This window comes from Protomyctophum bolini, assembly GCF_963924005.1.
Source record: "Protomyctophum bolini genome assembly, chromosome: 9".
In the NCBI taxonomy this organism is placed as follows: domain Eukaryota; kingdom Metazoa; phylum Chordata; class Actinopteri; order Myctophiformes; family Myctophidae; genus Protomyctophum; species Protomyctophum bolini.
In genome coordinates this window covers 9,761,111-9,776,554 of record NC_137870.1, presented here as the reverse complement: position 1 = coordinate 9,776,554, position 15,444 = coordinate 9,761,111, and the positions used below count along the sequence as shown (strand labels likewise).

Below are 15,444 nucleotides of genomic sequence, written 5' to 3'. Positions count from 1 at the left end.
CACCTGTGAGTCATGCTAATTAGTTACTATTATCTGTAGTCTCGTCCTAATGTCCTCCATTACTGCTCTGACATCAGACCCTTCCTTCCTTGCTCCCTGTTCTCCCCCTTCTCTCCTCCTAGCTCCTTCCCTTGCTCCCTGTCCTCCCCAGTCTCTCCTCCTATAGCTGTGTCCCTTGACTCCCTTCCTTCGTCTCTGCTCGTCCCCTATAGCTGTCCTCATACGACCCCCTCCATGTCCCTCGTCCTGGGATGTTGTCTCTGTGTCTCTCTTTGTGTCTGTTTCTCCATCAGTCTCTCTTGATCTGCGTCTCTCTCTCCCTCGTCCTCCTCTCACCATTCAGCCACTGATTTATGTTGCTCTCTTCCTTTTCCGTCACTCTCTCTCTCTCTCTCCCCGTCTGCATGTCTCTATTCCCTCTCTGTCTCTGCCTCTCGCCCACCTTCTCTCTCTCTCTCCCTCTCGCTCTCTTTCTGCCCAACTCAGCTAAAACCAACCCACTCCAAATATCACTGCAGCAGATGGCGGCTTGTTTGCATTGGGCCGGGTCTCCTAGCAACCCTGGCTCTCCCGTTTCCTAAAGCAGAGCAGTGGAGGAGTCGGTGTCACGCTCTGTCTGGAACGACCCCCCCCCCCTCCCACACAACCATTCCCCCCCGACTGACCTAAGGCAACACAGGACTGATTGAACTACGCAAATTATAACCCGGAAGATGATTTTTGCACCCTGATCCATACATTCAAAGATAACTATAAACTATTATTGTCCCAACTAAAGTAACAGAAAATATCCGTTGACAAGGCTTATCTATGCACATAAAAAAATAAACATGTGCACCAGTTGGACATTGACCTGATGGCAGTAACTGGAAGCATTGGTGGAAGGGGTAGGGTAGGCTACTGCTTGGTCTGAGTTCTTCCCTGACTGGGTGTACAGTTCAGATAGGGGAGTTTGATCAGAGTTCTTCCCTGACTGACTGGGTGTACAGTTCAGATAGGGGAGTTTACTTTGCTGGCATGGGGATGAACGTGTAATTGTTTGCATGCGGTTCAAATCTGTGTCGAAGAACAATGGCATGAAATTCTTGTTAATGAAATCAGCATTCTGCAACATGCAGTCTCATAACTCTGGATTTTAATTGAGCACTTTTAGCTTTTAATAATACAGTGGTTCTCAAAGTGAGGTCATCCAGGGACCCTTTGTCCTTGAGGGGGTTCCAAACAGACCCTCACAGCCAGGTGTGTGTATAATTCAGGATCATGATGGACTTGTCGGGGACTACCTGCCAGAATCTGTCTATATAGCCTCAGCAGAGGCCTCAGCTAACCCATAGGAAGATACAAGGGGGGGGGGGGGGAGAGGCCTCAGTTAACCTAAGATACAACAGGGGGGGGGGGGGGGGGGGCAGAGGCCTCAGCTAACCTAAGATACAACAGGGGGGGGGGGGGGGCAGAGGCCTCAGTTAACCCATAGGAAGATATACAACAAGATACAACAGGGGAGGGGGGGGCAGGCAGAGGCCTCAGTTAACCTATAGGCAGATACAACAGGGGAGGGGGGGGCAGGCAGAGGCCTCAGTTAACCTATAGGCAGATACAACAGGGGAGGGGGGGGCAGGCAGAGGCCTCAGTTAACCTATAGGCAGATACAACAGGGGAGGGGGGGCAGACGCCTCAGCTAACCCAGATAAGCAGATACAACATGCGGGGGGGGGGGGGGGGGGGGGGGGGGCAGAGGCAGATATACAACAGGGGGGGGGGGAAGTAGAGGCCTCAGTTAACCCAGATAAACAGATACAACAAGGAGGACAACAAAGACTTGCATCTCGACATGTCAGAGGTTCTTCTGTTCTCTGTTGCCCTTGGCTTGAGGACACATACACGTGTGGGCACTCGTCTTGTGCGTGCACACACACACACACACACACACACGGTTCAATATCATGTAAAAACATGCAGACATGCACACAGCCAAGTCACTAATGGCTCACAGTCTCTCACACACACGCACACACACACACACACACACACACACACACACACACACACACACACACACACACACACACACACACACACACACACACACACACACACACACACACACACACACACACACACACACACACACACACACACACACACACACAGCAATTTATATAACTCCCAGCATGCTTGATATATTGCCTCAATCTATTTCTTCAACAAAACCCATTTTGTCCCATCCCACCCCCATTGAAGTTTGTCGACTCACAGTACAAAACAAACCAAAACAACAACAGCAAACAAATCTAAGCCATGAGAGAGAGCTGTGAAGAATGTTTCTGTTGCAACGTCACTTGACAAAAATGTGTCCACTAGCAGCCTCTTTAAACGTTCCATTAAATAAGCATCAGCAATAATGATAAATAATAGATGTTAGGTCATAAAAGTCTCACAATGGGACAGTGTCTCAAGCTAAAGGCTCCCTTTGTGAACGAGAGCTGTTCATCTGTTGTTGTTCTTTTTTTTGGGGAGGGGGGGCATTGCCCCTGAGGAAAAAAACGTGCTGGCTACTTGTTTGTTTACTTGTGAATTTAGAGTCACTGACAGGCAGGCCTCTGCGGGACTCCCTTTTTTGCTGAGCCTGGGAGTCGATGGGCGCTGACGGGACACTTGTTTATATATAACTCTGTGGACTAGACGGCGACGGAGGCCTGCCGTCTCCAGAGAACTTGAGCCACATGAGACAGACACCCCACCGAGAGAGCTAAAGCGAGCACGCTGCCATGGCGGACGTTGCGAAGTTCGCTTAGCCGACTCTGGGCCGTTGGAGTTGCGACCTCGATAGGCAGAGAATAGTAAGTCATGTTCTGGCGAGAGCGTTTTCCCCATAAACCCGCCCTACTAGTAGTACCCGGCACTGTAAAACAAGCGTCCCATCAGCGCCCATTGACTCCCAGGCTCCGCAAATGACTTTAATTATTGTAACGCCCAAACCACACCTACGCATAATATAACGGGTAACGGAGGTGTTTTAGGGATTTAGACAGGTAACCAAAATACCAACTTTAGTGGGGGAACACCCCTTCCCCACTGCTAAATCCCCAAAAAGTGTATTTAGAAAGATCAGACGAAAATGGAGCCCTATATCTCTAACTGGCCTTGGAATGCCTCGGTATAACCGGAGTTACTAATGTTGCTCTGGAGAGGGCACTCTGGAACACTCTGGTGGAGCTGTTGCCCCCGAGACCCGACTACAGATAAGCGGTTGAAGATGGATGGATAAGTGCCTACATTTCAAGCGTGCGTGTGTGTGTGTGTGAGTGTGAGTGACCCCGACAGGAAATGAACCACTAACCTAAAAGCCTGACTTATATTTACATGCAACGCCGGCACACCAAAAGTAGCAGATCTACAAGCTCACGACATGTTGCATTGCGATATGCATTGTGATCTTGTAGATACAGTCCGAGGGGCCATTTTCGGTGCACGATAAGCAGCAGCACTAGATGTCTGAGGGCAGCTATAGGGTCCGATAAGGAAACGGACGGGGGAGTGGTATAGAAGGTAAACAGATGGAGAGAGAGAGAGAGAGAGAGAGAGAGAGAGGCTGCTGTAGTTATGTAGCTGCCAGCTCCAAACTGCAGAGACTAAAAATAGCTCAGCCTGTCTTTGTCTCTCTCTCTCTCTCTCTCTCTCTCCTCTTTGCCATGGAACCACCCACCACCCACCCTAGCGCTGTGTCACAACAGCAGCAACTAAAACTAAACTAAACAAAACACTGCACAGCGAGCGGCGTGTTTATGACCAGTGGTGTAAAGTAACTAGTGAGTACCTTACTTTTGAGGTATTTGTACTTTACTTGAGTATTTCCAATACTGTTACTTGTACTCCACTACATCTCAGAGGCAAATATTGCACTTATACTCTGCTACAATGGCTATTGTAATTTTGTTTTTAAAATATTATTAGTATATATTCCTTTCTTGTATACTTGATTGGGTTTTCTTTAATGTGTTACTGTATTTTTAGAAGTCTCCTGTGGACAGGTGGTGAAAATTAGCACTTGTACAATTGTGCAATGAGAAATATGATTGTGATGTCCAATAGATAAACAAACATAAACATACAATTATTTGACACCTTTAGTTACTAGTTACTTTGTAGATTTTGATCATTATTACTAAACGTACAGTATTAAACCAGGGGGCAGAAGGATTCACATGCTGATGGATCTGTTTACTTCTTACTGATGCCAGAAAGACAGTGATGTAGCCAGGCTACATTAAGCAGTGAGAGGCGGTACATTTACTTAAGTGTGCTGTAGTATACTCAAGTTACAATTTTCCAATTTCCTGTACATTTACTATTAATTTGTAGATTTAGTTAATATTAAAAAACGTACATTAACTACTTCAGCCCTATATACATTTCGGCCATTTGAAAATAAGGCGATCTACAAGCTCGTGATGAGACGCATTGTGAGCTTGTAGATCTGCTATTTTGAAAAGATTTTTAAACACATGAAAACATGAAATGAGACATTCTGCGTAACGAGTACTTTTACTTTGCCTTATTAAAGTACATTTTGATGCCAATACTTTTGTACTTTTACTCCGTTACAAGTATCCAGACTTTTCTATTTCTAAATTGCAGTATTGGTACTTTTACTTAAGTAAAACATTACTTATTTTAGTACTTTTTCCATCACTGACATTAAAAAGAGGAATGTTGGGAAAAGTACAGGTGGGGCCACTTTACTGCCTGATTAAAAGAAAGATCTTCCTTCTTTCACATTCATATACTGTACATCCCACCATATCATTATGATTCCCCAACTGTTCAGCAAGAATATACCAGAAAACAATAGGCCCGTCACACACATAATCGCCTCATCGCAATTACAGTATTTGAGATTAATGATCGCAATTATTTTTTGCATAATCGTCACTCATTTCCATGTTGAAAAAGAATGTCCATACATTTTCAATAATCTTTCTAAAAATAGCAGATCTAGGCTATCAGGTTACAACCCAAAGCTTTTACTGGAGAATTATATAGCCCAAAATCTATTCAATGCATTAGGATTTTATCTGTACCCTGGTCTCCGATGCAACAGTTACATTATTTCACCTGTCAAGACAAGCCCCATAATTTCAATACCCATTTCCCTAATTACCTTCATGAATATCAAAGCAGGCCATTAAGGATGAGATGTCGTGGCTTAGGTCTAAAGTCTTCTCCACCAAAAATAACTTATTATAAATTATTTTCAAGTTCTATGACGGAGTCTAGCTTATGACGCTTCAACAACTGACCACCAAAAAAAGACAAATCACACCCGTGTGAAGTGAGGGGTGCTCTTAATCATCGTACATCATCATAACGTAAATTGGACACTAAGCCGATTTGCTCAGACACTATGACGTAAAATTCTCCATTCATTGTCGATGGGAAGTTATGTTTGTGTAGGTCAGGACAATGCTCGTGAACATACACTAAAAGCTGGATATAGGAGGGGCTAGCGCCCCTCAAACAATTACAGTCAGGCACAGGTGTGTATTAATGAGTTGAAATATTTATTTTTTAAAACTGTAAAAATAAAACAATAAAACCCATCCAACATAGATTTAGTATTATATCATACAAAGATGTGTATTTCAATGTTACTTGAGTATTTAATTTCTCCTTTAATACAGTGTGAGGCAGTTGAAAGGCTGGCCGAGCTGGTAGAACTACAGTCACGAACCCGATAGAGAAAGAGAGAGAGAGAGAGAGAGAGAGAGCGAGTGGTGCCTGATCTGTGTTTGGAACCCATTAAGACCTGGAACGCATCTGTGTCACTGTGTCACAAAACATTTAGCCATAATTTTATACTTTATAGCTGTTGAAAAATAGCAGATCTACCACGCTGCGAGCTTGTAGATCTGCTATTTAATGCGTGAAAACGTGTGCAAATGTTTGAATATATATTATTGTAGCAAACTTTTTTTTTTTTAACTTTGCTTTTGGAGAGTCCCTGCTGGAACAACACATTTTCAGATGGGGATCGGCGACCAATTACGTATAATTCTTGAGGACCTTGACATGAAATAGTTTGAGAACCGCTGACATAGACACAGGTTTTTCATAAAAACTGATTTAGAAGACATTTGGTAGAATCTGGTCTCAGGTCCTAATGGGTTAGTTGAGTGCCGGTGCCGCGCACACCAAAAATATCGGTGCTGTGAGCATTTGTGAGCTTGTAGATCGGCTATGTTCAGAGTGCCACACACCGACGTGCGACAGAGTAGGAGTCAGGCTTAAGTGAGTGAGAGAGACGGAGAGATAAAAAGAATGAAAGACAGAGAGAGACGTCAACAAGAAATGATTTGGGCAAAAAAAAAATAGAATTGAATACGATTTTCAATTATGTTGAACCAGTACTTGATAAATCTTGCTAGGAACATAAAAATACTCTCAAAGGTTCATCAAGCCCAAAGCCTTTAGTTTCCCCCCTTCTCTTTTTGTATAAGAAATTCGGGTGCTGTTTTTGCCCTGGTCTTATCAAATGGACAGAGCAAAGGGCTACAATTATAGTTAAATACCTTCAATCAACAATATTTGCAAATTAATTCTTTGCATTTGTTGTGTACATGGAGATGGATTGAGTTTACCACACAGTTCAATCAATACAATAGCCGGAAATGTTAGCCGAAAACCCTAGGAAAGTATTTGAACGTCAATTCAGTGTATACCGTCCTACTGTATGACTTGACATCTTACTTGGCAGTATAATTGTACACAGTAACACCCTCCATATATCACGCTCAGAGTCAGTTACAGTAAAACCCGACACAAACAACATGATTTGCAAAGACAATCGGACAGAGATCTGTTAATTAAATACCCAGTGTCACAACTTTTCTTTTTCCTTTTTTTAAATACACAGCCGAAGCAGCGCGGTACAAACTAGTGTTAAGACACAGAGGAAGACACAATTCGTGAGTATTATACTCGTTATAATAGTCATTATTACACAGGAAGAAGGTACTGTGATGTTTATTTTTAGATTACTGCCTATACTCATCTCGTGGTTTTCCCCAACAACAACTTGTTGAGCATGTTGAGTCTTTTCACAAAAAGCCAAAGTCAAAAGCACTCATAGCATAACTGGAGAGCTTAGCCTTTCCCCCCACTGTGAAACACCGCCCTCTTTAGGCCAAAATCATTTACACAGGTTGCGAGACAAGGTAATGAAGGGCTTTAGTTTCACTCGCATCACCAGCTGTATTTAATTGAATGGAAAAACTGGGAAGGATACATAATTACTGACAACCTAAAACAAAGGGGTAATAATATATCAAATAAAAAGGTCTTTGTGTCTTACAAAAACACAGCTACTTGGCCTTTGGGAAAGATACAGAAAGCTACAAACAGTGTTTGTGAGTATTATTTCAGCGGCCAATTCTGAATCATGATCCAAGAAATGTAGTGCATATTTCACAGTGAATCAAGGGTCTATGTAGCCGCAATTTGCAACTCTAGATTTTTTTACAATTGGCTGAATCCAGAGTTGCAATAACCTCCATCAACTTCCTATGCATGTTTTTTGGTTTGTGATCTCCTGGTCTTAAATGACGTTAAACTCACCAACTTTGCAGCTGCAGTCCAAGCTTGAATTATCCTCTTTCAATCTGGTGTCGCTTGTTTATCATAAAAGTCCCCCGTAGACATGTTATGAGCTAATTTCTGTCCAAAATATTCCAAGAGTGACAATATCGAGCCGCCATTTTGATTTTTGCAACGTGCCGTAAAACAAGATGTGAGGGGGAGTGCTTGTTTAATAGCGTCCCTCCCTCCCTAGGGCGTCGGCCTCTTCTTTGGGTGTCTTACCTGCGCAGGTAAGATTCTATTAAACAAGCGCTCCCCCTCACATCTTGTTTTACGGCACGTTGCAAAAATCAAAATGGCGGCTCGATATTGTCACTCTTGGAATATTTTGGACAGAAAGTAGCTCATAACATCTCTACGGGGGACTTTTATGATAAACAAGCGACACCAGATTGAAAGACTCTGGATTCAGCCAATTGTAAAAAAATCTAGAGTTGCAAATTGCGGCTAGGGTCTATGGTTGTATGATCAAATAACACTACCGGTGAGGTATTTGAAGAAGCAGGTTCATGTGATTTTGTTACCTAAATATGAGCGTCATGTCTTTAAAAAACATTCAAGTTTGAATTTTTACAAAATAATTTGTAAAGTACTTGTTTAAGAAAGTCGCAACTTTTATAAATGTGGCTAAGTGAGCGGTCTTATTTCGTGGAATACGCCCAAAGGGATTGTCACCATTATCAGGAGTGTTCTTCTAGCCTGGAGGTAAAGAGTGGCGACCTAAACATTGTGAGCACCTCCTCGATGTTAAAGTGGCCATGTTGGCTTTGCTTTGGCACTTTGTCATGCCTTGGTCTAACTCTGAATTCCATATCTACGCTGGTTAAGGTACCGTATTTCTTGTCAACGTCCATGTTGAAGAATTCATGCAGAATGATTTCTGCACCACTCTGGAACCTTCTTCTACTTCCTGGCAGGCTAAAGAAACAGCCAGATTAACACAATGTTTAGATGCCCACTCTTCCTGTATCTATTCCAAATAGTCATCATTAGGACAATGGCAATAGGAGTTCAGAATGTGAGAACCAAAGTGTCGTAGGCCATGTTTTGCTCTGAGGGTCACGCTTCTTTTATATTTTTATCACCGGTATTTTTCACCCAGTGTCAATAATTATCTAATGTAATCCTGGGCACTACACTTCCTCTGCCAACCCGGGGAGAGCAACGGACTGACCTCATGCTTCCTTCAGTGCATGACAGGAGTCCAAGCTGCTTCTTTTCAACTTACAGGGGGGAGCTCCCCTGGTTGGACGTACTGTAGCGCGTGGAAGGAACACGTTATTCCAACCAGTTACCTTTCCCCTCCATCAGGCACCCCGGGCTGGCCAGGGAGAGGCAGTATAGAGAGACCAGGATTACTGCACTGTAATTTTCAGTTGGAAAACACGTTATATTTTGCCAAGCGACATCGAGGAAGCTGCAGGAAAATGAACCCATGTTAGTGTCCATAAACAATGCTACTCTCTGCTAAAGTAAGTGATCCATGATGCACTATACCTCAGTCTTGGATACACAGGAATTAGTCTGCTCTTGGCCTAAAACGTTCTGAAACCACTCCAGAATTATTGGGCCTGCACAAACATGTATGAGCTTCTGTCAGCTCACAAAACAGTCATGGTCGTTAACAACTTTAACCCTGGCGTTTGGGCATGTCATTATTATAGGCAAATTTTAAAAAAATGACAAGAATAAAATGTTTTGAAAAAACAACAGTTCTACAAGCAGTCGCATTGAAATAGCTCGTTGTCAATGTCAAAGCTTGAAGATCGGATAATTAAAAAAATCATTTGAACATGTGTTATTTGTTTCCAAATAGGGCTTAAGTGGTTAAAATATGGTGAAAGGCAGAGAGAGTCCAGTAACCCAGCTAGTGTTTGTTTACGCTCTGATGGGATATGGATTATATAGAGGTAAGAACTCACAGGTGAGGAAAGAAGAAAAGAAGCAAACTTAGCCCGCTGGGGTTACTCGAAGATAAAACCTCTGGGTTTCCGAGGCTACTTGAAGGGTGACGAGGGGATTATTCGGGAGGGGAGCAGCGACGGGTCGGGGGGGGGCTCACTATGGCACAGTGCACGACTTCACAACCCTACGAACGAACGTGGAACAAAAACACATTTTGTTAGTGCGAGAGAACGCATGCCGTCATCATCTATGTTTCACAGAGACACGTCTTCTGGAAGGGCAGAGAGAGAGGGGTGGATCGGAGGGAGGGAGGGGTCATTAATGGCAAACAGTCACTGATCCATCCATCCTTCCATTACTGAAGGGTTCGGGCCCTTGTGCAATGCATCCTGGGATGCCTCATGTCGTAGAACGTTGTGCTCGTCGTATCTCCTCCATTGTGACACTCCTTTGATGGTGCTCCGTTTTAAAGTAAAAACATTTAGGGGAACTGGGCGAAAGAAAAAGGTAAAATAAATTATCTGACATCAACGTGTCGGCTGCAATTACCAACAGTCCTTGGGGGGGGGGGGGCTGGAAAGGAAAGGAACGGAAGGAGCTGATTAGTCCGGTCGTCCATCCATCGATCCCTCGCCGTCCCTCCCTCCTCGTTTGCACAATCCTCGGTGCTGTCCTCGTTTTGTACACTGGAGGAGGAGGAGTTTTTTTCCTTTTTTTCTAAACCGGTTTTAGAAAAAGAAGCACCGTTTTATTTGGCTTGGATTTACAAACAAACAAACAAAGAAACGAAAAGAAAAGTAAAGAAAAGAAAAGGAAGAAAAAGACTGAAGAGTGTGTATAAACGTGTGTGTACTGTAAACGGGGAGAGGCAGACAGAAGCCTGACGTCTTCTGGTTGAGGGCAGGGAGGCATGGGGAGCTGACTGGGCTCTCAGGGAGGCATGGGGAGCTGACTGGGCTCTCAGGGAGGCATGGGGAGCTGACTGGGCTCTCAGCCGGTAGCTGTGGAGACAAGAGAGAGACAGAGAGAGACAGAGAGAGAGAGAGATTAAAGCCCAACGCACACGACGCGGCACAGGCGTTGCCGCGTGGCAACGCCTGGAAAATAGAACAGTGGTGTATCGGAGCGTCAGGCGAGGCGTCAGTGCGCGTCGGAACATAATATATCAATAAATGGTAAATGGTGCATTTATATGCATTTATGTAATGCACAATCTATGTAAAACGCCTTTATCCAAGGCGTTTTACATAGATTATTATTACATGAATTATTACATTCACCCATTCACACACACATGCATACATCGATGGCGGAGGAAACCATGCAAGGCACCAACCTGCACTGCCAGCCCAGCCTCCTCACCTTCCTCCCCCTCGCCCCAGCCCTCTGCCACCCAGCCCTCTGCCACTCCAACCTCCTCACCTTCCTCCCCCTCGCCCCAGCCCTCTGCCACCCAGCCCTCTGCCACTCCAACCTCCTCACCTTCCTCCCCCTCGCCCCAGCCCTCTGCCACCCAGCCCTCTGCCACCCCAACCTCCTCACCTTCCTCCCCCTCGCCTCAGCCCTCTGCCACCCAGCCCTCTGCCACCCCAACCTCCTCACCTTCCTCCTCATCGCCCCAGCCCTCTGCCGCCCCAGCCAGCTCGTAGTGCTTCTTCCTCAGCTCGCCCAGACGTTCCCGCTCCTTCTGCAGACGAGTCTCCAGCTCTAGAACCATAACCTGAAGACGGACAGAACAATCTTCTCATTCCTTCTATAAGGCAGTGGTTCTCAAACTTTTTCATGTCAAATGACTCTCAAATTAACTTGTATTTCTCTGCGGACCCCATCTGCAAATATTTTCTGCCAGGGTCATCTGGGTTATTGTGAACCTTACCTGCGAGTCCATCTCTTGTCGTTTGATCTGTGTGAGCGTCATACTGGAAAAGTCCATTACGTCTGTAATGTAAACACAAAGCCAAAGAGAACAACACCAATGAAGTCATGCATTTACACACTAATCATATTATTATGATATATAACTTTTAGTAATGCCCTAAAAATGTAAGGCCCCTTTTAGACGAGAACGGCGTTCATAAAAAACGGCAAAATAAAGTATCGTTTGCTGGGGTCCCTTTAGACGAGAACAGCGAAGACACCTTCCAGAGTGGAAATCTTTGAAAACCCGTTTCCTCCCGTCTCCATGTAAACGGGGCAAAACGATGAATCCGCAAAACGTGTGACATCATGGCTCACGTGGGCTCACAACGCATGTTTATTACATTGATGCAGAGCTGTAGGTGTTATTTGGAGTTCCTCTAATGAGCAAGCGCTCCCTCGCCCCGCTCAAACTACAAATACAAATGTAGCGACTAGGTTGGTGAATGTTATCCATGATGTAAACAAACAGCCTTGACAGGAAATCGAACCGAATGGTGACTGGTCTATCTGGCAGTCTGTCACCGCCACCTAGCGACCCGGAATGCACATTACAGCATTTTCATTAAATGGTCGCCCTTTGTGTAAAGGCTCAGTAAAAAAATTGAACGCAACGGGACTTTATAATTTTCTCTGGCGACCGGTTTTGTGTAAAGGTGGCATGTGCCATGCTATGAGCGTGGCACTCGGTGCAGCTTGTAGATCCGCTATTTTACAACAGCTAAAGTTTAAAATGTTTAAAGTGGTTAGAAGACAAGGTGACAAAGATGCAGGCCTTAATGGGCTAACCAATCAAACAGTTCTTCAGACCAGCCAGCTAGCTAGCTGACAAGTCTGGCAGTCCATTCATTCAATCAGCCAACAAAACTATGATAATCCATCCATTCAGTTGAAGGGATCCTCACTCACCTTTCTCCTCGATCTGGGACTTGGCAGACTTGGTGGAGGCCACGACGGCGGCGGTGGCCTGGGTCACCCCTTTGGAAGCCGTCCGTAGACGGGCAAGGTTGGCACTGTCTTTGTCCGCCTTCACCTGTGGGTAGAGCAGAGAAGGAGGAGGGAGGGAGGGAGGGAGGTGAGCAAGAGGACGAGTCAAGAGCGGTCTAGCAAATACAGTGTGAGAAATAGCGATGTGTCGGACATTACAACTAACACTAACGCCAACTTCTCAACCCTAACCTCACAGAGGGAAGCCACAGGTGAGTCTTAACCCTAGTAAACATTTTTCTTTGATTTGGGTCGGTCACAGTGCTTGGGTATTCTGCTACGGCGTATTCTCTGTTTCGGCCAAATAGCATTCTAGTTTGCTCTGCTTTTGGTGGTTTTGGGTTGCTGTTTTGTAATTTGGTTTAGTCCAGTGAGTTTTCTATCTGGTGGCTCTGCTTGTGTTTGGGCATAGATTTCCAGGGCCAGCTGGCTGAGGGGGCATCTCTCTAGAGCAGGGGTCTTCACAACAGGGGGTCCGGGACCCCTAGGGGGTCATCAGAGCGACTATCGGGGTTCTGCCAAACATGTGTTTGATGGGATTTTTTTTTCCTGAGAGGAACATTAGCCAAAAACAGGGACAGATCATTTGAACAAAACTGGCAGACCCTTATGCACAAGATTGTTATTGGTATCGGCCGATCGTGAGAAAAACAATCTGTGATCGGTCCCAAAAAACCTGATCAGGGTACCTCTAATTTGCATATCTACCTGCTCACGATGCGCCCCGCTGTGAGATTGTAGATCGGCCATTTTGACTAAATGTACGCCACAGAATGTCTCACCTTGGATGCAGCCACTAGTTGTGCTGTGCTGGCAGCGATTTCATGCGAACACACCATGAGCTCCTCAAACTTCCCTTTGCCTTGCACGACCAGATCTGCAGCGTCCCTGTTGGGTCACAACACAGCAGAGACTCACTCACTACTTTTATTTATTTCAAATGTTTTTTAAACAAAGAGCACTTTGCGGCTATCTTTCATTTCATGCAACAAATGCAGCTGTATGCAACAGGGTTCCACACAATTTTACCAGTGAATTTCCAAAACTTTTCCAGAATATTTAACCCAATTTCCAGTCCTATGTAACAATCATTCAGCGCCATAATGAGTCTCTTTACTGTGTGAAATTCCCAAAGACAGGCAGTGTAGCAACAATAGAGCATAGAATATAGAATGCTATAACTCTAATCCAAAATTCAAATGTCTTGCCAAATGATAGATCCGATATTTTTGTCACATATTGGTACACAGTAGACTGCAATCAAACTGCCCCGTGAATAACGACTTAATATAATATTACATATTCCGTATAATGTTTTGGAAAATGTTTTTTATTTACAAAATCAATAGCCAAAAACGAATTAATGCAAAGACAACTATTTTCCCATGACCCTTGATAAATTCCAGGGCCCTTGACACAGTACATTCCAAACCTTTTCCAGGACTGGAAAATGTTTTATTTTTTCTTGTTTTTTTTCTAATTTCTAAATATTTCCAGGAATTTCATGGCCGTGGGAACGCTGATGCAAAAATGCTGAATATACAGTCATAACAAATGACAGACAGACAACTGGAGAGCAGAAGAAAGTGTACATATCTCATTTTGACCTGAGATCAGATTCTAAAAATGTTCTTCTACATCCTGACAGTTTTCTGAAAAAGCTATGTTTCTATGTCAGTGGTTCTTCGATTTTTCAAAAATAGCAGACCTACAAGCTCGTAGCGCGCCACTCGGTGGCGCCCCACCCCACTGCTTTAGAGGCAGAATCTGATCTCAGGTCAGAATGGGTTATACTTACACCATGACTGTGGCGCCCCATCCCACTGCTTTAGAGGCAGAGATCAGGCCCTCTGTCCAACGGGAGTTCTTGGCATAGAACTCCTTCATGGAAGCTGCTCCCTGAAAGGACAAGAGAGAGAGACTCCATTTGAGTATCTCACTCAGTGCAACTCATACGCTAATGGGCGATGTGATATGACGATGCAGCAAAGTATGTGTTGGAAACTTCTTCGCTTCTGCTCGTCAAAAAATCTTGGGGGAAAGTAACACGAAAAGAGGTTACACGAAGAAATGATCAAGGAAATATATATATATATAAACATCAATATCAATATTCTTCACAATGGTGAATACTTTAACCATTCACATTTCTTATACCAGTCTGTATGGATATCAGGGAAGCGCAACAAATTGGGGCCCCATAATGTTACTTTACAACTCTTGCATTATGCTACTCACCCTGCCACTCTCAACAATGTCCCTTTGCAGATGTTTGGAAGACAACACCAACTCCTTAATAGCCTGCATCAGCTCTGTACACGAGGCCAGAATCCTGCAGGGGGCGCCAGAACACATTATTTCTTTCTTTATTGCAAGGTCTGAGCCATAGACTTGTCTGAGCACAGATTCACAAGGTTATGTCCCTTAGTTATATTCAGCCCCCCCCCCCCCTCTCTCTCATTAGCAGGCAACAGTGCAGCACTCTCTCTCTCTCTGTTTCTGGCACAACAGCACCCCTACTGGTGCTCATTAACGTCACACGGACACATAGGTGAACACATAGGTGAACACAGACATTGCTGTTCCTTAGAGTGGTTGCACCGCTCCAAGGAACAAGGAAAAATAAAAATCAGGCTTGTCAACGTTTTTAGTTCAAAGTAATTCTTTCTTCTTTAACGCAGCTTATTCACACGGTAGTGAGTTAGGAAAAACATGTTCTTAATGTCTTTCCTAAATCAATCCGCTTCCAAGTACAGGGAATGTAGAAGAGCTTTTAACATACCACAACATCATCAACAGGCAGTGCTTAATTTGTAAATTATTAGGTGCCCGAGCCAAGTTCTTCAACGTATTTAAAAGACGATTTCTGGATTCAGAGCATATAGCAGTGAATAGAAAACAGATGTTATTGTCAATGAAAGTCTACAGTGTTTTTTTTTAACTGCTTCAGAAATGGTAGTAAAGAGTCCCTGTAATCATGGTGCGTGGTAGTAAACCATT

At 44.2% G+C, this 15,444-nt stretch overlaps 1 protein-coding gene across 5 annotated transcripts in view; it reads right to left on the bottom strand.

Annotated features, from left to right (window-relative positions):
* Window positions 1-5,540: 5,540 nt before the first annotated feature.
* Window positions 5,541-15,444, bottom strand: part of hip1 (huntingtin interacting protein 1) — a 59,438-nt gene continuing 49,534 nt past the window's right edge. For 2 of the 5 annotated variants that reach the window (XM_080772695.1, XM_080772696.1), the window contains exons 25-31: window positions 14,683-14,776; window positions 14,243-14,343; window positions 13,227-13,332; window positions 12,367-12,490; window positions 11,417-11,478; window positions 11,129-11,260; window positions 5,541-10,467 (exon numbers count right to left, since the gene is read on the bottom strand). In XM_080772695.1, the coding sequence (XP_080628821.1) occupies window positions 10,258-10,467; window positions 11,129-11,260; window positions 11,417-11,478; window positions 12,367-12,490; window positions 13,227-13,332; window positions 14,243-14,343; window positions 14,683-14,776 (829 nt within the window). In that variant the 3' untranslated portion in view covers window positions 5,541-10,257. Of the gene's footprint in view, window positions 10,542-11,128; window positions 11,261-11,416; window positions 11,479-12,366; window positions 12,491-13,226; window positions 13,333-14,242; window positions 14,344-14,682; window positions 14,777-15,444 lie in introns of all 5 variants that reach the window. The other 3 variants (XR_013964647.1, XM_080772697.1, XM_080772698.1) reach the window with 3 other exon arrangements.